General features: G+C 53.6%; 1 protein-coding gene across 6 annotated transcripts in view; it reads left to right on the forward strand.

Moving 5' to 3' along the window:
• Nucleotides 1-23,954, forward strand: part of RGS3 (regulator of G protein signaling 3) — a 117,011-nt gene that overhangs the window by 72,039 nt on the left and 21,018 nt on the right. For 2 of the 6 annotated variants that reach the window (XM_045840567.1, XM_045840569.1), the window contains one exon: nucleotides 14,415-14,441. The exons of 2 other annotated variants lie outside the window; for them this stretch is intronic. In XM_045840567.1, the coding sequence (XP_045696523.1) occupies nucleotides 14,415-14,441 (27 nt within the window). Of the gene's footprint in view, nucleotides 1-14,414; nucleotides 14,442-14,461; nucleotides 14,642-23,145; nucleotides 23,422-23,954 lie in introns of those variants that run through there. 2 more of the 6 variants (XM_045840573.1, XM_045840572.1) reach the window with 2 other exon arrangements.

Raw genomic sequence — 23,954 nt, forward strand, 5'->3', positions numbered from 1 at the left:
CAGATTTTGCTAATGGGCTGGCTTCAAATCTTAACTCTTAGTAAGTGGGAATCAACCGGACTGGATGGCAGATACCCCTCTAAAGAAGCAGACTCTTCCCTAAAATGTTCAGCTGTTTTCCAGTCTCTCCAGGTCCCCTCCCACCTCCTTACTGCTCGTCTGGCCGTGGACAGACTGCCTTCTTCGGCATCTTGCCCTTGGACTCAGCCACCTTGCCGTTCTTTTTTTAGCTCTTAACAAAGACAGCACAATCTTATCATCTCTCCTGTCTTGACCTTATCTTCCCTCCAGCCTTTCTCTGCGTAGGGCCGCCACCCTCCAAATTATTCCCAGATCTTTGGTTTAAGGGTAGAATAATAACACGAGGTAATTTGGCGAGCAGGTACACTGTGAGCCTGGCTCAGCGCCAGGCTTTTGACCTACATTGTCTCTTCGGTCCTCATTTCAGCCTCGCGCGGTTCATTATCGCCATCACACATTGACTCTCACTTTACCCAGCGGATATAGAAAGACCATGTCCCAGAGAAGTTAAGAAACTTGCCCAAGGTCACACAGCTAGTGGGCGTGTGGCCCCAGAGCACCTGCTTTGGATCGCTCGGTTCTGTTGTTTTCTAGCAATCATGGGGAGCAGCATCCAAACTGACAGGGGAAAGGGAGGCTGAGCAGCCACAGTCCTGCTTCAAGGCCAGTGAGGGAGGCCACAGTCTTCGGAGTCAAGCTCAGGTCTCAGCCGGGCCCTCGAGGCTCTCCCTGGTGGCACTGCACCCTGGCTTCGTGCGTGCACTCTGGCCGCACTGGACTACTTCCCCTCCTCCAAACCCCCCATGCACGCTTGCGTTCGGGCTGTTTCTTCTGTCGGGCGTTGCCTGCCTTCCCCTGCTGTCTCTGCCGACACAATCCCCAGCCTTCAAGGCACCTCCTTGAGGCATCTTTCTCTGGCTTGCATCAGAAGTCATGGCTTCCCCCTCTGCATTTCTGCAGTATTTTGTTCATTCTTTGTACAGCGTGGTAGGCCAGTGTGTCTGGCCTGCGAGGCTGGGCTCCTTGGAAGCCCGTGGAAGCTGTGTCTTATTTATTTTTCTGTTATTGCCTAGTCCTTAGGGGATATTGTAGGGGATATTGTTGAATTGGGTCTCACGGTTCATACCCCTCACATTCTAGAATCTGGATGAGGAAATGGAGGCTCACAAGTAGGCAGTGAGCTGGCCAGAGTCATGGGACAAGTTAGTGGCAGAGCTGGGATTAGAACTCAGGCCTCCTGACTCTCTTGGCTCTGAGCCTTTTCTGCTGTACCTCAGCTTTGCAAGCCCCGGAGCCTGGAACCCCACATGGTTTATTAAGCAACCTGGCCGGGTTCACTTCAGGGTCACGGGTTCCATCATACTCCGTGCTGACTTCTGTGCATCCTCTGAGGGAGAGGAGACCCGATGAGATGACTCCTATGGTTCTCTTCCCTCTCACTGAGCCCTTGGCCCTCAGAGAAAACTCGAGCAGGGTTCTGAAGATCTTGGTTCAAATCCTCATTTTTCTGGTAACTCACTGGGTGACTTTGGACAAATTACTTCACCTCTCTTCAACACAAATCCCAAATTGAGTACAATATTTATTTTATAAATATAAAATTTGGTGGAACCGTAGACTCTTTGAATGTGAAGCTGAAACCACCCCCCCAGCTCCCCCGCCCCCTGCCCACAGAGATCAATTGATTAACAAGCTGATTTATAGAAACAAAGACCTGGAGAGGCAAGAACTTGGTCAAGGGCACGTGGTTGGTCCTGGAGCTGGAACTAGGACCCAACCCCCTACCTTCTAGGCCAGTGCTCCTTGTTAGCGACTTTGGAAGAATTTGCCAGGTTGAGAAGGGGGAGGGGACGTGGGTCGTCTTAGATGCTCTGGTCGTCTCTGTTAGCTGTGTAGTCAGGGGAAGTAAGTCACTGCTTTGGGCTATAATGGAAGTAGTGAGACACCGCCCAGCTAAAGGCTCCAGGGGAGGTTGTCTAATCGCTGGCTTGTCTAGAGATGCCTGGTATGTTCTTGCTGGAGGGGAATGAATGAGGCTGCTGTTTCACCTGGAGGTCAGAGCACGGCAGGACTAGTGGAGGCACTCCCTGTGGTCCGTTCTAAAAATAGCCGTGAGAGGGAGCTGAGGGGAAGAGGAGGGGTCCCCTTCGGGAGCTGGGTGGGACCTCACCCCCTTCCGCTTCCTGCCAGACCCTTTGTGAGGAAGTGCTGCAGATTCAGAGAGGTTAGATCTGGGGTGGGTCCTGGAGCCATCCTCCCTCACCTCCCCCTCTCATGCAGAAGAGGAGGCCCCGGAGGCTGGGAGAGGGGAAAGGACTGGCCCGCAGCCACCAAGCCTAGGGAGAAGGTCCCACACGGCAGGCTGTCTTCCTCCTGCTGTTTCAGCAGGGTGGCCGCAGGCGGCGAGGTTTTCTCTCGCTGCCTCTGGGAGAACACAGGGCCTGGGAATTCCTGGGGCCGGATGTGGTCGGCCTTCCTGAGAGTCGCCTAGCCGGCGAGAGTCCTCCTCTGGTCTGCCCTGAGCCCTGACCTCGGCCAGCTGGCCGTTCAGTGCCACACCTTCCCTTTGCTGGTATTCCCATCCTTGCTGATTTATCCTTCTGTCGCCCCCTGGACTGTCTGCAGGGAGAGAGGACAAGGGCTAATGTAGAATTGGTGTGCAGAACAGAGGGTCTAGTGGCCTGGGACCTTTCCTCTGCTCTGCCCCAGGAACAAGCAGAGGCAGCTAAGGTAGAGGCAGGGACCTGGGCTTCAAGGCAGGCAGGTAGGCCAGGGTTCTAATCCCCGCTGTGCCTCTCATGAGCTGTGGGATGACTGGTGGGTCACCTAGCGTGTGTCAAATGAGACGGGACACCTCTCTCCCTGGGGTTTGTGAGGACGAAAGGGATCAGAAGGCACTCAGGGAAGGGGGCTGTCACCACTGGATCAGGCGTGAATGCACAGACTCTCTGCGCCCCTTCCTTGCGGCCTCCGCCCACGGAGCATGGCAGGCGTTTGTTCCCGGCGTGGTTAACGTTTTTGTGGTGTTGTTGCAAAATTACCCACGTTTATCATGAAGAAAACACTCAATACAGATGAACCAGGAGAAGGAAACGAAGTCCACCCTTAATCCCAACAGCCAGAGATAACCACTGGTCACATTTTGGTGTGTCCCGTCAGGCAGTTGTTTATACAGACATATATCTTATTTGCAGTTTGGGGTTACTAGTGCACATAGTTCTCTAACTTGCTTTTTCCCCATTTAACAATGCAGTATATGCATGTTTCCATGTCAATAAATACTCTTCTGCAACATCATGTTTAGTGTCTGCAGAGTATTTCATTGTGTAGATGAAGCAGCCTTTATTGAAATAATCTCCAGAAGTTTAACATTTAGGTTGTTTCTGATTTTTCATTGTTACAAAAACCTGATGTTAAAAAAACAACCTTTGTAGGTATACCTTGGTATCTCCAGCATCCCGTGAGTAGGATCGAATCTCCACAAATATTTGTTGAACGAATGAACATTTTGTTAGAGCAAATTCCTGGTAGTAGAATTTCTACATCAAAGGATACATATTCATAACAGGGGTTCCTGATACCTATTGCCAAATGACCCTCCAGAAAGATTGCACTGTACAGGGCCCGGCACAAATAATGCCCCCATTTTTATTACAAAATCATAAGCATGTAGTATAATTCTGTAATATAACAGTATCACACTCAAGCACACCATATGACATTGTAGGTGAAATGTTCAAATTAAGGCTATATTATTACATGCATATTATTACTGTACCAGTCACACTTGCACAGGCGTCACTTCTGCCGGACCCTGTATAATCTGCACTTGAGTTTGACCCAGCCACCCTGCTTGGCCAACTTTCCCTTTTGAGCACAGGGTGTCTGCTCTGTGGGAACCCCTTAGCTGCAAGCCAGCTGAGACACTGGGTAAGAGAATGCCCACTTCCTCATGCCCTCACCAACACTGTGCATCGTTACATTTTTTAGTAGGTTCATTTCTTGGATTACTAGAAATGTTTCATATTTATTTATATGCCTTTTTATCACTTGCATCACCTCTTACGTGAGTAGCCTGCTCAAGTGTTTTTTGGCTCATTTTTTATTGGGCTGTTTATAGTTTCATCATTAAGTCACAGGAGCTCTTTGTATACTAAGATATTTGTGTTAGGCTTTTTTTTATCATTTTAAAATTACAGATGTTTCTGATTTATAAGGAGTCATAATTATAAATTGTCTTGGTAGCAGTTTTATTGAGCTATTATTCACATACCATGCAATTCATCTCCTAAAAGTATACAATTCAGTGGGGCTTTTTAGTATGTTTACAGACTCGTGCGACCATTGCCACAGCCGGTTCTGCAGTGGGTTTGTTATCTCCGAAGGGAACCGCACCCTTAGCTACCACCCACCAGTTCTCTCCTCTCCGCCAGCCATCAGCAGCCACTGATCCACTCCTGCCTCCAGAGGGGTGGACGTTTTACATCAGCAGAATCCCAGGATTGGGTCTTCTGCGCCTGGCTTCTTTCCGTTCACGTGATGTGTTCAAGGCTCATCTGTGTCATAGCCCGTGTCCTTCCTTTCTGTGGCCCGACAGTATTCCACAGCGTGGGTCTACCGCCCCGTGTCTACCCATTCACCTGCTGATGAACGTTTGGGCTGTTTCCACCTTTTGCCTCTCAGGAACAAGGCTGCTATGAACGTTTGTGTGAAAGGCTTCATGTGGACTGACGTTTTCGTTTCATAGGTGTATACCTAAGAGTGGAGTTGCGGGGTCGAATGAGAACTCGGTTTAACTGTGTGAGGAGCTGCTAGACTGTTTTCGAAAGTGGCTGCATGATTGTGCATGTCCGCCGTCGGTGTGCGAGGGCCCCGGTTTCTCCACGTCCTCCCTAACACTTATTATCTTCCCGTTCCCTCAATTACAGCCACCCTGTAGGTGCGAAGTAGCTTCTCACTGTGGTTGTGAACTGCATTGTCTGGTGACTAATATCATATCTATAAATTTTTAATAATACTTTTCCCTTCGGTGTTGTGTTAGTCACCTCAGGATTATATAATAGTCATTGTTCCTCCCTTGAACTTCCTGGTTTTATTTTTCAAATTTTAACATTTTAGTCTACGTGGAATTTACTTTGGTGTGTAGTATGAGGCAGAATGCTTTTTGTTTTTCTCAGTTATTTGTTTCAGTATTTTACATTAAATTAACATAAGTGTCCTTTTATTACTCTTCTTTAAATTAAAAAATGTTTATTTTCACATATTTGTCCTTTTAAGTAAAATTTAGTATAATTTTATTCCGTCCCTACCTCCTCCCTGCTTCTCCCAAAAATGTCATTGAGAGTTTGGTCATACTTTTATTAAAAATGTGCATCAGAAAGGAGGCTATTGAGATCTGTACGATACTCTCTTTCTTTCCAGGAGTAGGACTATGTCTTCTCATTGATTCAAATCTTCTTTTAAGATTTCCCAAGTCAAGTTTTGAAAAATTTTTTTCATGTAAGTCTTGCACATTTTTTGTTAAACTTCAGGAAATTTAAAATTTTTAATCTACTTATAAATACAAATATTTATTTATTTAGCATTATGTATGTTCTTTTTATAAAAATCCTCACCTGAGGATATGTTTCTTAATTTTAGAGAGAGAGGGAGGGGGAGAGAGAGAAAGAGAGAGAAACATCGATCAGTTGCCTCCCCTTACATGCCCTGAGCAGGGATCGAACCCGGAAACTTTCAGTGCCTGGGACGATGCTTCAGCCCACGGAACCGCCTGGCCATGGCTTGCATTGTATATGTTCTTTGATAATATCCTTGTACAAAACTTGTATGAAAAATCTGAGACATAACTGAATAAAATAAATAAAGGAAATCCCCTTCTCACAGCTCTGCTGCAAGTCTGGTGTGATCTCTCCAAATACCATTCCGTGCACATATGCAGGCATATACTATTTTATTTTACTAAGTAATATTATATCCTACAAAAGTTTCTGTAATTCAGTTTTTTAAAACCCAATATAGCATATCAATCTTGTACAACTGTACCTAACATTCTCTCTCTGTTTAGTAGCCAGTGGACCACAAAGTATTTAACCACTCCCCTGGGGAGGTGTGACTGGGCGTTTCCAATGCTTTGCTGTTACCAGAGCGACTCTGTGATAAACGTCCTTAACAATGTCCTGTGCCTTATGCCTCACTGCATTTTTCTGTAGGACGTAGTGCGGCGCACGCTGCCTAAGTGCTCTGCAAATACTCTCCTTCTGTTTAAACATGTCACCCGCCCAGCACTATTCCTGTTAGCCCCATTTTACGGATGAGAAAGCAAAGGAACGGAGCGGTTAAGTAAATGTACAATTTGCATTCCTATTGCCAGTGAATGAGAGTGCCTGTTTCCCTGCGCCCCACCTAACGTTTCGTGTGACAGCACCTTTCATTCTTTGTTGGTATGAGAAGTGAAAACATGTGTTTCACTTTAATTTGCAATTGTTGGTTATTAGAGAAGTTGAGCTTCTCTTTACATATGTTAGTCATTTACGTTTCTTCTTCTTTGGCTTATCAGTTCATATCAGTGGCCCAAGGTTCTACTGGTGCTTTTGCCTTATTTGCAAGATCCCTTTATATGGTTAGAATATTAACCATTTACTTGTTATGCAGGTTACAAATATCTTTTCCAGTTTGCCATTTGTCTTTGAACTTTATTTATAGTAGCTTTTATCATTCAGAAATGAACATATTTTTGTAATGAAATCTTTTCATAATCAAGTCTTTTCGGAGGGGTGGGTCGAGGGCTATACTTTCTAAGGCCTTTCACAGTCCCAGGTTATCATGAATATTCTTCTATATATTATTCGAGTGCATGCATATTTTCAATTTATCTGTGGTTAATTGAGTGCCTGGTATCAGATGGAACTCTCATTAATTTTTCTCTTTAAATGGTTAACTAATTTTTCCAAACGTATCTTTGGGATTGTTTTTCCTTTTCTCACTTAGAGACCAAATTTCCACACAAAGCCGGGTGCGTTTTTCGAATGCTCTTGTCTCTCTCATTAATCCGTCCAATAGTGCATCAGGTTGAGACTTAATTACTATAGCTTCATAACGTGCTTTCATCGTTGTCAGTGTCCTAAGGCCTGTCTCCATTCCCCTGCAAAACTTCCTCTGAAGTTACACATCCTAACTCGAGTCGGCCAGTGGCTTTCCCCTTCCTTTTCCACAGACGCATTGCGATCAGGAATGACACCAGATCTAGGATAGTCTGTCCTCGCCTCTGACTCCCCACAGTGAGTGCGTGGACCGGCCGTGCTTCTGCGGGCTTTATTCACGCCTCCTCCGTATTGTTGAAAACATCTAGCATTTCAGTTTCTGATTGTTACTGCGTTTAAACATTAGTTCCAGTATGTTTTAAGAATCAGTTATTTAAATTGCATTTAATGTCTCGATTATGTTCTCAGTAGTTAAGTGAATAAACGTCTCTCGTTTCATTGCTTCTCGGTCTCTAATATACTTCCGCCACCTCACACTTGACTTCTTGATTTGGACTCATTTTGGTCTGGAGAGCTTTCTCCAGGGATTTTTTCCAAAAAGGGTCTGTGGGTAGCATACTTTCTTAGTCTTTGTAAGTCTGAAAACATTTGCCCTTCTTCTGAGTGGAGGGTCCCAGACTGACAGCCTGCCCCCCAGAAACCTGGGGGCAGCACGGCGGCATCCCAGCATCCAGGGCCGGAGCAAGCGCCGCGCTCGCCCGGTGCCCCCAGATTCCCGTATGGGAGTGAGCAGGACTGCTCCGTCCCACCTTTGGAATGTAGGAATTTCACTAGATTATTTCTAGTTGTTTGTTCTTTTCTTTTGGTAATTTTTCCTGGTACTAACTTCAGCTCTTTTAGTCTAAAGACTCAAGTTTTCCCTTAGCTCAGGGAAATTTTCTATTAATTTTTGGAATTATCTCTTTTCTATGTGTTCAATTCCTTCTTTCTCGATTTTCTGCTGTGCATAATAATAATAGTAATAATGGTACCTAATATTTATCAAATGTGCCTTTTCCTTCTGCTATAATGTGGAACCTGCCCAACCCCATTATCATCTTATAGATGAAGAAACAAAGGAACGAAGAGCCTACGTAGCTCGTACAAGGTCTTGCAGTTGGGAGGAGCAGGCCACGATCCAACCCAGGCATCTGACCCCAGAACCCGTGTCCTTAGCTGCCACGTTAGCTCCCTGCTTATCAAATCCAGCCCGCAGACCCAGCCCAGGGGGAGGAAACGTGGGCGTGCTAGAATGATGGAAGTGAAACCGCTTGGGAGACTAGACCGAAGAGGGGATAGGATCACCACAGGTTTCCCAGTGAGTTTCGAGTTTGGGATCTTCCCCTACCCTCCCCTTCCCTCTGCCTGGCCACCTTCTTCAGGCTTCGTCTCTGTCCCCGGAGCTACTGCATGTCTTCCTGCGGATCTCTCTCTGCCTTCTGGCCCTTTCATCGCCTCCCTAGACAGGGGCCAAGATAACTCCCTCAAGAGCAAACCTGGCAGCTTCTCACTGCGGAATGTTCATTGAGTGACTGAGTGAACAGGTAATTTCAGAGTGCCTATTGCATGTCAGACACTGTGCTGAGTACTGATGATACAGTATTCGTTAGAAGTCTTCCAGTTACAAGTGACGAGAGCCCAACTCAATTTAGCTTCAGCTAGAAAATAGAATTGATGGGTTCAGGATCTTGAACAATGTTGCCAAGACCTGGCCTCACCTGCTCCATCTCTTGATTCTGCCTGCTTATGTGTTGGCTCACTCCCTTAGTGGTGGCACTAATGCTGTCAGAAGTACCCAGGTTATGGCCTCTGATTTGGTGGCCTGGGCACAGGCCCAACAGTCCAAGCAGAGGATGGACTTGGGGGAGTGTACGGATGAACCACATCTAGCAGCCAAGGTCACAGGGCTGGGCTCCACATATCTGAGCAGTCGCTCTGTGCCAAATACTTCCCAGGAACTTGGGTGGTCAGGACACAGCCTGTCCCTGGAGCTGGCAAGCACAGTGGGTTGAGGATTAGTCCCAAAAGCCTAAAATCTCAGGCCAGCAGATGGCTGCTTGGGCTGGAGCCAGGAGGGGAGATGGTCATGGGTCTTGGCCATCCTGTGCCACTGCAGGCGCCCAAGGTCAGGCTGAGGCTGCTAAGGTGACTGCAGTCTGCATCCAGGCTGGAGGCAGAATCCAGCCAGTGGACAGCCCTCAGGGCCAGCTCTCCAGCGGGGACATTTGGTTTCCTCGCTTTTACTGCACACGGGCTTCTTCTTGCTGTGTCTGGGAGACACAGTTCCCGTGAAGAGGTTGGGAATTGTCCTTGCAGCCCCACATTGCTGAAGAAGAGGGAGGTGGCAAAGGGGGAGACTTTTGGGGAACGTGAGTTGGGGGTAGAGCGTCCAGGTTAAGATCGTAGGTGCTAGAGCCATACTGCCTGTGGGCCGTCACTTTCGCCATGCAACCTTTCCGACCCTCCATCTCCCTCAGTGAGATGGCGGTGGTGACGGAGGCCTGTTGCTCAATGCATGTTCCTGATCGTCAGCTGTTAGTACATGCCAGGCACCAGCTTTGCTCTTCACATGGACCCTCTCTAGGCCAGTGCAGTCCTTTTACACATGATGACAACAATGACAACACAGCAATAATACTGTTATTTATTGAGCACTGACCTTGTGCCGGGCACTCCTCCTACACCGTTTATTAGTCCCTGCCGGGCCCAGTGAGGCTGATGGTTATAGCCCCATCGTATAGATGAGCAAACTGAGGCTCAGAGCTGTCGAAGTGACTTGCTCAAGATAATTCACACTCAGGGTTTTTGCATGCCAAAGCCTGTGCTTGTTCTAAATACCGCCGACTGAAACCTGTCAGTGAGAGAGCCTGGAGGGGCCAGGGGCTGACCACTGAAGGTCAGGAGTGGGGCTGGGGCCACCAGGCACCCCGTGTGGCCTCATTTTAGAGATGTAACTCTGAGGCCAGGCAGGGGGAAGGGACTCTGCAGGCTGCAGACCAGAACCCCTTGTGAGTGTGAACCTGAGGACACCTGCTCTGTCCCTCCCACCTCACCACCTGCAGCATATGCCCCATGATCAAGGCAAGTGCCGCCAGCAAGAGCCAGGGACATGGCCTTAGCCAGCAGTGGGAGAATGTGTCCCCTGCCCTGGTGGTAGGTCACAGAGGCCAGACTTGGCAGGGCGGTCCCTGCTTGCAGCACCAGAGCCGGGGCAGCCGTGCCATCTTCCAGTCAGACCCTCAGAGCAGACTGCTTCCCTGGCGGCCTGTGTCCGTAGTTCTGAGCACAGGCTCCTGCACCCAGTAGGGGTCCAGTGGCTACAGAAAGAACAAACAAATGTTATTTGGCCCACTCTTCGTTGGGGAGGGCCTTTCGGCATGGAATCTGTAGACCCCCAGACCAGGGCTATGAGACCCAGTGAGTAAAAAACGCCCAGAACTTCCTAAGAGAGTCAGCAGATTTAAAGCTTGGGCTCAGCGGCATATGCAGATGATTCCACAGCTTCCCGGGGCGGCCCAGGGCCATCACCCTCTTCTGCAGCAGGTGGGGCAGGGGCAGGGCTCTGGAGAAGGTGGGGCCAGGGTGTCACAGCTGGGCTTCTCCCACCCTGGACACCCAGGCGCGGGCCTGACCCTTCCGTTGTCCAGGGGCAGTGAAAGACTGACTGGGCAGCTGCTGGTGGGGGCAGGGCTGGCCTCGGGCTGTCATATGCTGTGGAATCCCTCAGACCACACCGCTCCCTTGCTTGTGCCCAGTTTCTGTCACAGCGGCATCACCCTCCTCCCAACCCTGGAACAAATTCCTAGTGGACTTTGGATCAGAAGCCAGGATGGGGAAGCTCACTAGAGCCTTTGGCAGGTGCCCCCCTTTCTCTGAGGAGGGCATTCCCGAGGCTGGGCCTCCCCCAGGTAGAGTCTGCGGGGGGCAGGTGGGTAGGTTTCCACCTGTGCAGGGTTTAGGATGGGATCGTGGGGACGCAAGCCTGGATGGGATGTGCCGGGTTTAACGCAGGGGAGGCAGCGGGGGAGACGGTGGAAGCCTTGCTGCAGTACAGGCTGCAGGAGAGCGCTCTGTGCAGGGGTCTGGGCTGTGCCCTGCTGCTGCCCTCTTCCCTGAGGGCCTCTCTGGAGCCTCCAGCTCTGCCTGGGAGTGCAGCCCCGCCTCCCACCCTCTCCCCCCCACCAAAACAACAGGCGGTGTGCACACACTGGCTCCTGCTGACCCTTCGTGGTCCTAGCCCTGGAAGCTGCTGCCAGCTTGCCTGTGTGACTGGGCGGTCTAGCCAGCCGGCTGCTCAGTGCCGCCGGGGGTGGGGGGGGTGGGGGGGGCTTATCTGTTCCATGCGCTGCCCTGTGCCATGCAGGGCCCACTGGAGAGTGGATTAGACCTGACCCGTAGCTGTGCACTTACTGGTGTGGGCCCTCGAGCTGTCTTCCTAATCTCTCCATGCTCTGTTTACCCATCCATAAAATGGGGTCATTAGACATCTTATCCGACAGGGTTATGAAGATTTAATAAGTCAATAACCAGAAAGTGCTTTGAACAGTGCTGACACATAGTAAGTATCAACTAAGCATTTGGTAAATAAAATATGCAGATCGATAAATGGGGCCCAGGCTCTGAGTGCCCACGGGCCAATCTCTGTGGCCTGGGGGCCACCCAGGTCCTACTGCTTCCTAGGTCCCAGTTCCCCCTCCAGGGAACCCCACCACCATTTTTGTAGGTCTGGGAAGCATGGGGCTGGGGGGGCAAAGGAAGGAGCACTGCGCTGGGAGTTCACAATCCCTGGCCCCGACCCAGCCTCTCCGTGGCTCTGTGTCCTTGGTGAAGTCACTTCCCCTCTCCGGGCCTCCATTTCACTGGCTGTAAATAGGGAAGAGGAGTGGAGGCTCTCCAAGGGCCCTCCAGCCTAGACAGCCTGGCTGTCAGTGACCCCCCCCAGCCTGGCCTGTCCCCCTGATCTGTCTCTGGACCTGGGGGAAGGCAGAGGGCCGAGGCGGCCTGGGCTTCCCCAGACACTAGATGCTCTCCCAGCCTGGCCTGGCCGATGCCTGGGCCTCGAGGCACTGACTGTCAGGCCCTTTCCTGGTTGTCCTTGCGGTCCAGAGCACTGATGAATGAACTCCGGACCTGTCCTGGACCCAGAGGCCTGGATGGCAGAGCTGCTCGGCCTGCCATGGCACTCTGTTGGTTTATGGACTCCTTAGTCTGACTGCGTGGCTGACTCGGTCTCCCTCCCTGAACTGTCAGCTCTGTGAGCGCAGGGCCCACCCAGTCCCCAGGGTCTAGCACAGAGCCTGCCAAACAGCTGGCGTGCTGAACTGTTTGTTGATTGAACGAAGGTAAAGGCTGAGCTGAGGCTCAAGGGCTCCTTACATGTCAAGGGACCCTATATTCAGGCACGGCGCCCTAAGAATCTCATCCCAAGCACCGCAGGCTTCATCCTGGGGACTGGCCAGCCCCACTGGGAACCAGTCAGCCCTATTGGAGCTGGCCGTCTCCCAAGACACACTTCCTCAGTTTCCCAGGACAAGGGTGGGTCCCGCTTCCCAGGAGCCTTCGGGATGACAGCCTCCCAATCTGGAAGCTTCCTTCAGAGACTGCCTTAGCTCTGCCCTCAGGGACACGACAAAGTGTTAGCTGGATTTGTAAGTGCCCAGCACAATGAGGGCTGTCCCAGGACGTTTCTTACATGAGCCTGCATGCGTGTGCTTGTATGTGTGAGTGAGACAGGAATAGAGTCGGGCAGACGGGACCAGGAGACAGGAGGAGGCAGATATTCAGGGGCGCTGGGACTAACATAGGGAGAGCAAGGGGCAAAGGGACAGCGCTTCAGCCTGGGGTGGCCAAGGTGGGAGGGGGCCTGGAGAGGAGAATGGGGCTCCTCCCACCATGTTTTTTCTGTGCTGACATCCTGGGGCACCTGCCCCTCTGGTGGTAAGCATGTTCAGGTTGGACCTGGTAGTGGGGTGGGCGCCCCCAGTCTGGGCCCCAGGCACAGCCCAGGGCGTGTTTGTTGACATGAGGCCACCAACTGCAGCAGCTGTAGCCGCAGCACCGGACAGCTTTGTGCTGGCCAAGCAGCTTCCTGCAGCGGCGGGGCTGCACAGTGGCTGGGGGTGCGAGCCTTGGAGTGGGACCATGGAGTGACCGTGGGCGATTCCCTCTGCCGTTCCGTAGTTTGGGCTCTTCATAGGGTAGTAATTGTCTCTGCCTGACAAGGGGCCGGTGCTGACTAATTAGATAAAATAATGAAGGCCAAGCTCTCAGAATAGTGCCTGGCATGTGATCAATGAATCCTCTATTAATCCCACAGGTGGGCAGGTCAAGGGCTATCAGCTCCAGTTTACAGATGAGGACACCAAGGGTCAGAGGTGGGCAGGGACTTGGCTCAGTGACACCCAGCCAAAGAGTGATGCAGCTGGGACTAGAACTGGGGACCCGTGCCTGCTAGTCCTGTGCTCTTTCCTCTGCCCTCCACGGTCCGTCTGTTAGGAATGTCCCCTTGACTTACGGTCCTCGCTCCTGAGCTGTTGTAACGGACCATCAGGTCGAGGGGAAGAAGCCCCAAGCTCTCTGCCCATCTCTGATTCCCCAGAGTTCTGTACACAAAAGTGCTAAATGAAAACCTGCCTGTCCTGCTGCGCTGGATGGTGCTGCTGGGAGGTGCCTGAAGCAGCCGCTGCCCCCCCTCCCCCCTTCCCTGGGGGGCGGCATTCTCAGAGTCAGCCAGTGTTGGCTGCAGGACTCCAGGTTGAACTGCAGCCACCCGCTGGGCTGAGAGCAGCCTGGGGTTGGGGGCGTGACAGGGAAGCCTCAGTGATTGGCTCTGTGAGTCCTGCCAGAGCCCTGGCCAGGGGCTTTGTGCTGGCCCCGCAGGGAAGCCCTCAGGATGTGTGTGGGGTGCAGCCAGCCCCGGATCCTCTGGGGGGGGTGCCACTGTGTGGGATGGATGCTCTCCCTTCCGAGTGGCACTTTGGGGGCCAGTCTGGGCCCTGAGGACAGAGGGTAAGGGAGCCAGGGCTTACAAGTTTGAACAGTAACCCAGGAGCTAGCGGGTCCCTCACAGGTGGAAGGAAGGGCTGGCAGAGGACTGTTCCCCGAGACATCCCGGATTCCTCGGACGAAAGTGTCCTGGGGAATCACAGAGTTTTCTATTTGATGGAAGAAAGATCCAGCCTCTCTCCGGAGTGGTGGCAGCCGGCTGGACAGGGTGTGTGTTTGGGAAGGGCTCTGGAGAAGGAGGAGGAGGAAGAGGAGGAGGGCAAGGAGGGAGGGGGAGGAGAAGGAGGAGGGCCGAGTGATGCAAGGGTTTTGAAAACGCTACCTAGATGTGGGAGGTGGAACCTGGTCATTTGGTTCTGCTTTTCCCAGCAGGTATCGCTCCCCTGGGGAACTTGGGTAAGTCCATAAATAGCTCTGCTGACACAAAGGAGCTCTGTCTGGGAAGGCAGCTGCTTGACACGGCCGCCAGGAGCTGCCACTGACACGGCTGCCCGCCCGCCCGTCCGCCTGCTGGAGGAGCCGGGCGGAGACCTGGGTGGGCGGGCTGGCAGGAGCGGCAGCCCCCAGTCGCCTGAGTCCCTGCCGGAGTGTGCTGGGTAGGTGCTTCGGTGACAGGGTGTGTGTGTGGTGGGCGGGGGGTGGGGATCTTGTCCAAGTCACCCTGTGCCCCGTTCCTATTGTTTCTTCCCCAGGGCAGCCATTGATGGGCATGTTGCAACCAAACCGTGTGTTCTGATCTGAGATAGCTATGTGAGTGTGTGTGTGTGTGTGTGTGTGTGTGTGTGTGTGTGTGTGTGTTTCGGGGGCAGGGGCCCTGTAGGGGCATGCTTCCTCTGTGTGCTTCTCTCCACTTTTGGGTTGGGCAGTCAGCTTTTCTTTCTGGGAGAAAGGAATGTTTGGTGACCAGAAGTCGGGACACTGCCTGGGGAGAGAGTGCTCAGCGAGTGGTGGTGGCAATTCTGTCAGGGATGCTGCCCGCACACCAGGTCCCAGCTTACATGTCAGGGAAGGAGGTCTCAGGGGCTGGTCCCTGGGGGTTGCCCCTGATCCCTGAGACTTCCACCGGAGCATCCACTGGAAGCACAGCAGGGATGCGCTGTCTCCTGAGCCCCTCGGGAGATGTCCTGCACCTGCTCCCTTGGTTCCAGCTGAGACCCACAAGGAAGGGGGTGATGGTTAGGGACCCCCTTACCCCACAGAGCCAGCCACTGTGAGTGGGCAGAGGCCCCATTCTCAGCTCGGAGGTCCCACAGCTCTACTCTTGTTCTGAGGTTTCTAGGAATAGCACTTGTGCCCTGGGACCTCAGGGCTGAGGAAGAGCCTGGGCAGGGGCCGTGTCCAAGTTCACACAGCAGGCCTATGGCCAAAACCAAGAGGGAGGACTTTTGCCTCCTGGAAGAGTGCAGACAGGATAGGTGGGTGCCATTACCCCAACCCAAGCTATGTCATTCCGCTGTGAAGCTGGCACTTCCGACTTGAGACACGTAGCTCAGGACAGAGCCACCAAGCCACTCACCAAGAACTTTCCTCATTCTGCTGCCCTAAGGCTCATGGCTGGGGGCTATCTCTTTCCCCTCCTGAGGTGGCTGGAATGGGTAAGTCTAGAAGGAAGGAGCTGCCGTGCCCACCCCACCAATGCCTGCGGGATCGCAGCCAGAGCATTGCGGCCACAGTCAAAGTTTCCACCAGGGCCCCCGGAGTCCTTCTCTCCCAGCCAACAGGCACCTCCCCTCTTCTCCAGTGCGAGCACACGGCATGACTTAGCCCGGGGCGAGCCCATCAGGAAGCCAAGCCCCACAGCAGGGCTTGCCCCGGGCCAGCCGGGCATGTCAGGGGGATGGTGGAGACAGAGGCAGCTGAGGCAACGTGACTCCATGTCAGGTTGTGTCCGGGGCTTTGAACCAGAAATCACTGATGCGGCTTCTGATTATACGTATTTGGTATTGATGAAATTGCCCCGCCCCAGCTTTCTTGCCTTTGCCCACAGGCTGTTCCTGCTGCCTGGAAAGCCTATCTCTTCTTTTCCCTCGGGTCTTAATCCCACCCAACTGTCCACAACTTCAGCGAATACTCCAGTTGGGACCTGTCTGTCTGTCTATTGGTGGTGTACCCATGGTGGATACTGCCTGTCCTGTTTCTGTGGGATCTGGGCCTCATTCACCGCTTGGTCCCAGGGGCCTAGCCTGGGGTCCCCCCCCCCCACCCAGGGCATGGGAAGGAAGGGCTAGGATGCTTTCATTGAGGACAAGCACTGATGTCCAAGTCAGCTTTCTGCTCACCTCCCAGCTCCGCCTGGCAGAGAGTGGCACCCCTGACTTGATGAGGTCCTGGTGAGGAGCGCCTTTGGAGGGGCCCTAGTTTCTGCCTGTCGAGATTGCTTCCACAGAGTCAAGGGGTTGGTGGGGGGTGGATTTGACAGGAGGTGAGGCAGGGAGAATCTTGGCTTCAGCCTGACTGAGGCCACAGGGAGAGCCCACTCAGGGGTCAGACTGGGGTAGGATGGTGTCCACACCGTGGCCTGGGCTCGAGGGTGGAAGGGGCAGCCCCGGCCTGTTTGAATGCAATGCTTCCGGTCCTCTGCACAGACCACAGTGGCTTGGAGCTCAGTTTGAGCTCCCTTCAGGTAGTGCCAGCCAGGGAGCTGGGTCTAGGGGGCTCTTCTGCCAGTGGTCTGCCTGGTTCCCCCAGAACAGACGCAGCTGAGGGAGGGAGAGCCCGTGCCCAGCTGGGTTCCTGGGGCTCCTTAAGAGCCTTTCCCCGTCTAGTCTCCAAGACCCTGGAGAAGGCGGAGTCTGTTTGCCTTCCAGACAGACTGGGGAATGAGGAAGGAGAGGGAGGACTTGCCCATGGTCACATTCGACTCAGCAGCACAGCGGGGACGAGACCCAGTTCTCCAGCTGCCCAGCCCAGGTCCCTCTCCATTACACCAGCTGGATCACTCAGAGTGCCTGGCTTTCGTTTTGGTGCCCCTTTGGGGGGCTCCCCATTGACACGTTTTTTTCTAGGACCTCTGGGCTGACTGGCTGGAGCCCAGCTCTCCTCTGGAAGAGCGAGTGGCGTGTGCAGTAGAGAAAGCCCTTGGTTGGCCGGTGGTGGGCTGAGACTGAGTCACACTCTGGTTCCTGCTCACTGGAGGATCCCAGGCAACTCTGCTTTTTTCACTCTGGCTCAGTTTCCCCGTTGGAGCAACCGGGGACTGGACCCAGCATTGCCAGACCCCTTCCACCCATCTGACTCTTTGATCCTCTGCAGACCCTCTCTTCTTGCCAGGTGCCGAGAGTCACTGGTCAAGGCCAGGGTCGGATTCAGCCAGGAAGCAGCCCCCAACCTATTATCAGGCGCTTCTGGTCAGAAGCCTCTTCCTGCGAGCTGGAGCCCAGGCCGAGGCTGGGAGGTTTGTTGTTGTTTGTGGAGCCAGGCCGTTTCTAAGATGTCACTGCTCAGGGAAAGCCATCATTCCTCCCAGGGATAAACAAGACTGCTTACGGCTCAGCCCACAGAGGCTGGAGCCACTCACTGCGGGCCAGCTGGGCTCAGCCCCCGGGAGCCGCCACTGTCCCCTGCACCCAGGCATCTGGATGGGGTAGGGCTGGGTAGGACTGGGGAGAGGGCTGCTGGGGCCATGGGCCACTTGTGAGATCAAAGCTTCCTGGCACAGAGGAGAGGGAAGGGGTCCCAGGGTACCTCCTTCCTCTGGCAGGGGGCCTAGGTCATCAGTCCAGATGGCCCAGGGCCTCTCCCTTCTCCGTCCTGCCCTCGGCCAGCCTGCTTGTACCTGGCACTGTGGCTCAGGCTGCTGCCAGAGATCTGTCAGCAGCTCCCAACTTGGAAGGCCGGGGGGCACGATAAGTTATTTGGAACCAGGCACGCTTTCCCCCATGTAGCCAAGACCCTCTGTGGTGTCCTCCTTACCTTTTGGTGGGGTTAGCCCGGGGCAAAGGGCAGAACTCAGACACTTGGGGCAGAGCAGAGAGTGGGGTGGGGGGCCCTGGGGAGGGGCAGAGAAGAGCTGGGCAGAGCCTCTGGGAGCCGAATGGCTGGTGATGTCTTGAGCAAAGGCTGGAGGCGGCCGCGGGAAGGACCATGGGGTGAAAGGTGGCGTGGTTGTGCCATTCCTCAACTCAAGGGCTGGAACGGATGTCCATCCAGGACATGGAAACCCTCACCGCTCAGACCCCAGTTCATGAAGTTCCGGGCTGGTCCCAAGAGCTGCTCTGCACTTGCCCTGTCGGCCCGCCTCCCTCCTTCCTTCGCTTCCTTCCTTCCGCGTGGGTGAACCTCTATTGCGTACCGTGCTTTGCCAAGTACTGGAGGTAGAGACATACGAGGCCCAATCTTATCCTTAATCTCATGCCAGGGTAGGCATGTCATGGACAGTAACAACACAGCTTTGGTGGGAGGCTTGGGGAGGGGGCTGTGGGAATCCTGGGAAAGCTCCCGACCCAGCCTGGGAGCCTCTGAAGCTTCCTGCAGGAGGTGAGGCCGGATCTGGTTTCGCACACACTCGTCCATCACAGGAACAGGTCTCTGTCCCGGTCTGTCCACCCCCCCGGGGTGCAGACATGATTCCTGCCCAGCTGGGGGTGCCTTCTTATCCCAGCAGAGGCCGCTCTGATGTGTTGTGTGCAGGCACGTGGGCTCTGGACTAGGGCATGCCCTCCGACTTTGCAGTCAAGTGCCCTTGGATTGGACACTGGGCCTCCCCACGCATCCTTTTCCTCAGCCCATGGCCCAGCCTCATCAGGTTAAATGTGAGGATGCGTGCCCCTGAGATACGTCCTGTGTGTTGATGTAGAGCAGGAGCTCACTAGCGCCCTGCCTCACAGTGGCTGTTACTGGATGAGTTGATATGGGCGAAGCGAGGCCCTTGGCACAGGCTGTGGCACAGAGTGGGCATTCAGTACTGGGGGGGTGGCACAGCAGTGTTTTGCAGGGGAGGGTCCGTTGGAATGTGCTGTCAGGGACAGGTACACAGGAAAGGGGCTCAGGGAGGAGGCCCAGCCCAGGGGGCAGGGGAGACACTGGGATGAAGGCTTTTGTTCGTGTGTTTGTGTTTTCAATAAACTTTTGAATTGAAGTGTAACTGACAGGAAGATTACAAGTATAAAGGTGATGAATGCTCACAAAGTGAACATACCTTTTAGGTCAGGAAATGGAACATTCTAGTACCCTGGAAAACCGCCCCCTGCCCCTTTCAGTGACTGTGGCCTCCAAGTGAAGGCCTTCCCTGACTTCCCCTTTGATCTGTGCTGCCTGGTTCTGAGCTTTGCACACATGGGATCATGGGTATCTCCTTTCAGGCTGATGCCTTTCACTCAGCATTTCGATAGTGAGATCTGTCCAAGCTGTTACATTATAGGAAGCTTTATTTTATTCATTCCCATTGCTGCATGGTGATGCACGGTGTGGATATACCCCAGTTCATCCATTGCACTGCCCACAGGTATTTGGGCTGTTGCCCGTTGGAGCACATGCTGACGGCGCTGCTATGAATCCTCTCACACGTGTCTACTGATGCGCTGTGTACACTTCTCTGTTGGGCAAATACCTAAGGTTTGCAACTGTGAGTCACAAAATTGCATACAATTAACTTTAGTAGATACCATCATGTAATTTTCCGAAGTGTGACACCACTACACCCTTCTTGGCGCTGTGCGAGTAAGTGCCGGCTGCTCCGCGTCCTCGCCGACCTCACTGGTATTAGACCTGGTGATGGTGAGTGTGGTTTTGTCTGCATTTCTTCCATGACTAACGAGGTCCTCCACCTTTTCATGGGTTGATTGGCCAGTGGGATAAGCTCTTTGTAAAGTGTCTGTTCAAGTCTTTCTCCCCGTTTCCTATTGGATTATCTGCTCTTTTTCTTACTGCTTCGTGGGGGCTTAAAAATATTCTGGGTAGGGTTTATTGTTGGATAGACACACTGAGAATATCTCCTCCCACTCTGCGGCTGGTATTCTTAGTCTTTTAAGGGTATCTTTGGAAGAAGTTCTGAATTCAGTGCAGTCCAACTTCTCAGTCTTTGTGGAGAATGTTTTTGAATCCTGTTTCTGGGCCTATCACAAGATTATGGATATTTTCTCCTGTGTTATTTCCTAGAAGTTTAATTGTTCTGTGTTATATTTAGATCTCTCAAATCCACTTGAAATAGATTCCTGTGCATGGGGTGAGGTTGAGGTGAAGACTCCTTTCCTCTGAGTGGATGTCCAATTTATTTGAAAGGCCATCCTTTCTCACTGTGAGGCAATGCCACCTTGGTTAGAAATCAGGGGCAATACACGTGTGGGGGAGCTGAGTGTGAACGGACGAGTCGGAGTTTGCCAGGTGGACAGGGGAAGGCAGGGTGTCCTCAGCAGGAAGTGCGGCAAGCACAGGTTTAGAGGCGCCTGAGAGGACGGCAGGGGGGTCGGGCACCGACCCTCCGCCCAGTCGGAAATCCACGTGTCACTTCTGACTCTCCAAAGACTTCACTACTAATAGCCTACTGTTGACTGTAAACCTTACAAATAACATAAATAGTTGATAACACATATTTTGTATTTATATTTATATACTGTATTCTTGCAATAAAGTAAGCTAGAGAAAAGAAAATGATATTAAGAAAGTCATAAGGAAGAGAAAACTACTCGTACAGTATTTTACCGAAACAAAATCACATGGAAGTGGACCCTTGCAGTTCAAAACTGCGTTGTTCAAGGGGCAGCTGCAGCTCCCCTGAAATGTGCAGACTGGCTGGAGGGAAGAAAGGAGCAATGATACGGTAGGGGGTCAGCTGGCGGGGGCAAGGCAAGCAAGGTAAGGGTCTGGGACGATGCCAGAGGGATGGGAGAAGTTCTAAGCAGGAGAGGAATGTAGTCCGGCTCATGTGAGGGACATGGAGAAGGCCCCGTGGCCAGAGGATGATGGGAGAATGCGTTTGGAGCAGACGGTGCGCTCAGCCACGTCCAGCCTCCGCGGCACCCCTCAACAGAGATGAAGGCGCCTGCTTCAGGGGAGCAGTGGTGGAGGCAGCAGCACGCCTAGGGCCTTGCAGGGTGACCTTTGGCCACAGGAACCTCTTTCCCGCTCCCTTTCCAGTGCCACCAGGGCCCGAAGGAGGAGATATTTCAGGAACCGGGGCAGACAGACAAGGCCTGGGGAATCTCTGGAAAGGGGGTGCTTTCTGCTTTTCCTGCCCTTGATGCACCCACACAGGGAGACCTGGCCATACCTTGGGTCCTGAGATCTGACCCCTCCAGGCTGGCTGAGGTTCAGAGCTGGACAGACCCCTCCTGGAGAGTACAGCCCTGAGAGGGGAGTGACTTGGCCCGGGCTGTGCGGTAAGCCAGGCGGACCCAGCCTAGGGGAAGCTGCGTCTCCCCAGGGCCTTCGGTGCGGGCCTCCTCTCCTCCCCTCCCCTGAAATGTGCAGATAATAGCGCGCCTACCCTCAGGCCGTTGTAAGGGTCAGAACATGGCAAAGTGCCCTCTCCCAGAGTGGCTTGCAGGGGAGGAGGCTGCTGCTGCTGAGAGTAATAATTATGATGGTAGAAATAGTGAATGTTTATTGAGCACCTATTAAGAGCCATTCTCCATTATGTGGATTGCCTCCTAACCACGCTATGCTGTAGGTACTTGCGACTTGAGTCACCGTTTTACAGGTGAGGAAACTGAGCCTTGAAGAGGTTAAAGCAGCCTGGCCAAGGGCACTGAGCCGGGAGGCAGCAGAGCCAGGATTTGAACCTGGATTTTTCTGTCTCCAGGCCCCACTCCTTCACTGGCAATAAATAGGCTTCTTTCTACTAACCTGGCTCTGGAAATGCTCCCTGTTCTCTGAGCTGTTGCTGAAGTTAAGTCATAGATTGTGGGTTGGTCTCTGGTGCTCGCCTTGAGGGAGAGCCAGGCAGTGGGGAGGAAGGGCATGGTGGGCTGAGCGTGCTGAGCCCCAGGCCCTGCCGCCCATCCCCTGGCAGTACTGTGAGGGAGGCGGCACATGACTCAGCCACACAGGAAGTGGGATTCAACCCCAGGCCTGCCTGACTCCAAACCCTGGCCTCACGGCCACAGGGCTGTTGGTGCCCTTCCCTGGGGTCCTGCTAGCTTGGCTGCACTTTTTTGTTTGACACCTCGTGTAGCCATCACAGAGAAGCCACACACTGCTGGCTCTGCCTGTGAGTGGTCCCCGGGAGGGAGGGAGTTGGGGAGGGTTGCCAGGTGTGTGGGATTCTGTGCCATCCCTCCCACACGGCGTGAGTTGGACCTGATTCGGGATGAGAGCGGGACCCTGCATCAGGTCCTGCACACCATGCCTAGCACAGAGCCTGGCCCAGGTGGGTGTTTTGGGAAGGGCTTTTGAAGGAAGCGAGGGAGGGAGAGGAGGAGGAAAGGCAGTGAAGGGGGCAGGGGATGAGGCCGTGGGGTAGGAGGAAGAGCGGGGCTCTAGAGCGAGGCAGGCTGTGGATTCAGTTCTGACCCCTCTGCTTGCTTTTTGATCTTGCGCAAGTTACTTCGCCTCTCTGAGTCCCAGTTTCCTTGTTTGCAAAATGAGGCCAATGACGCGGACCTCGTAGGGTTGCTGGAAGTGAGAGTATATACATAAAGCAACTGTCACGGTGCCTGGGGTCCCGTAGCTGCTCGGTTACTGGTTTCTCACTCCCTCTTCCTCTGCCGTTTTCACCGTCGCCTGTTTCCACCGTCGCCAGCTCTGCCTTCCCTATCTCTACAGCACCGAGTTTGCACTGCTTTCAGGGTAAAGTCCGAATTCCTGAACATGTCCCCCCTCCTGCGCCATGGAGCCACCTGCACTTCCTTGAATGTTCCATGCTGTCCCCTTTCCCATCCCTTTTTGCTTTCATGCCCCCTTGGGTGGGAGAGGGTGGGTGGGAGATTGCCCTGGCCTCCTCCCTGCTCCTCTTCCATAGACCTCTTGCCTTCAGGGACGAACGCGTGTCTTGCCGCCCTTTGGCTCCAATGTCCGGCACAGATCACAGGCCCTGGCTCATGGCTGGGGCTCGCTAGGTATTTGCTGAGTAACTCTGGGGGTGGGGGTGGAGGTGGAGGTGAGTAAGCCGGAGACTCAGTCCTGGTGAGTCAAAGCGGGGCCTGCCCAGGGCCCTGCGAGGAGCTCAGGCCAGGCACTGGCAGGAGAGCCGAGAGCCCGTAGCCAGGCCGTCCCAGGGGAGCACTTCGCTGGGCTCGGAGGGATGGGCAGGAAATGGGCTGGAGGAGATGGGTTAACAGGGAAATTTCCTCCGAGGCAGAGAGAGCGGGTGCCAGGTGGGGAAAGGGAGTGGTGGTGGAGCCCGCAGGTGAACCGGTTACTGCTGCCGAGCGGAGCACCCGTCCCCACAGGGACAGGAAGAGGCTGGGGAAGCCCCGCTCTCAGCGCTCATACCTTTCAGGTGAGACGAGAGCCAGAGGTATGGAAGGGGCCTCCGGGGCTGTGGGGTGCGGGGTGGGCACGGCAAGTCCCCAGAGAAGAGGCTTGGCAAGGTGGTGACGGGGCTTAGTACTGGAAACCCAGACCTCGGGACCTGCCTCCTCCTGCCAAGGGAGAGGCTGGGGGCATCCCAGCGGGCTCCGATGGCTGCACCTGGTGACCCCACCAAGAGGAGGGAGGGCTCCTGAGAGGGGGCCCCTCTCTCCCATGCCTCGGGGTTCCTCTTTCCGATGTAGTGGCTTTGCCTTGAGAGTCTCTGAACCAAGTGAGCTTCTCCTCTGAGCTTCGGTATTGCTTTCTGTGGAATGGGTACACTGCCCATCCTCACAAGCCCCTGAGAGACCCGAGAGTTACTGTGGGATCCTTTAGAAATGTTCAGTCTTCAATTCTTCCTTCCTCTCGCTTCCCCCACAGCTGGGCCTCTGTTTCTAGGGAATGCAAATGGGTAGCTGACTCCCACCAGCTGGCCGGCTCCCCGTCCTGGCCCAGGTGCTG

Source organism: Phyllostomus hastatus, unplaced genomic scaffold, assembly GCF_019186645.2.
Source record: "Phyllostomus hastatus isolate PE091 unplaced genomic scaffold, TTU_PhHast_1.1 phas_contig_34, whole genome shotgun sequence".
Lineage (NCBI taxonomy): Eukaryota > Metazoa > Chordata > Mammalia > Chiroptera > Phyllostomidae > Phyllostomus > Phyllostomus hastatus.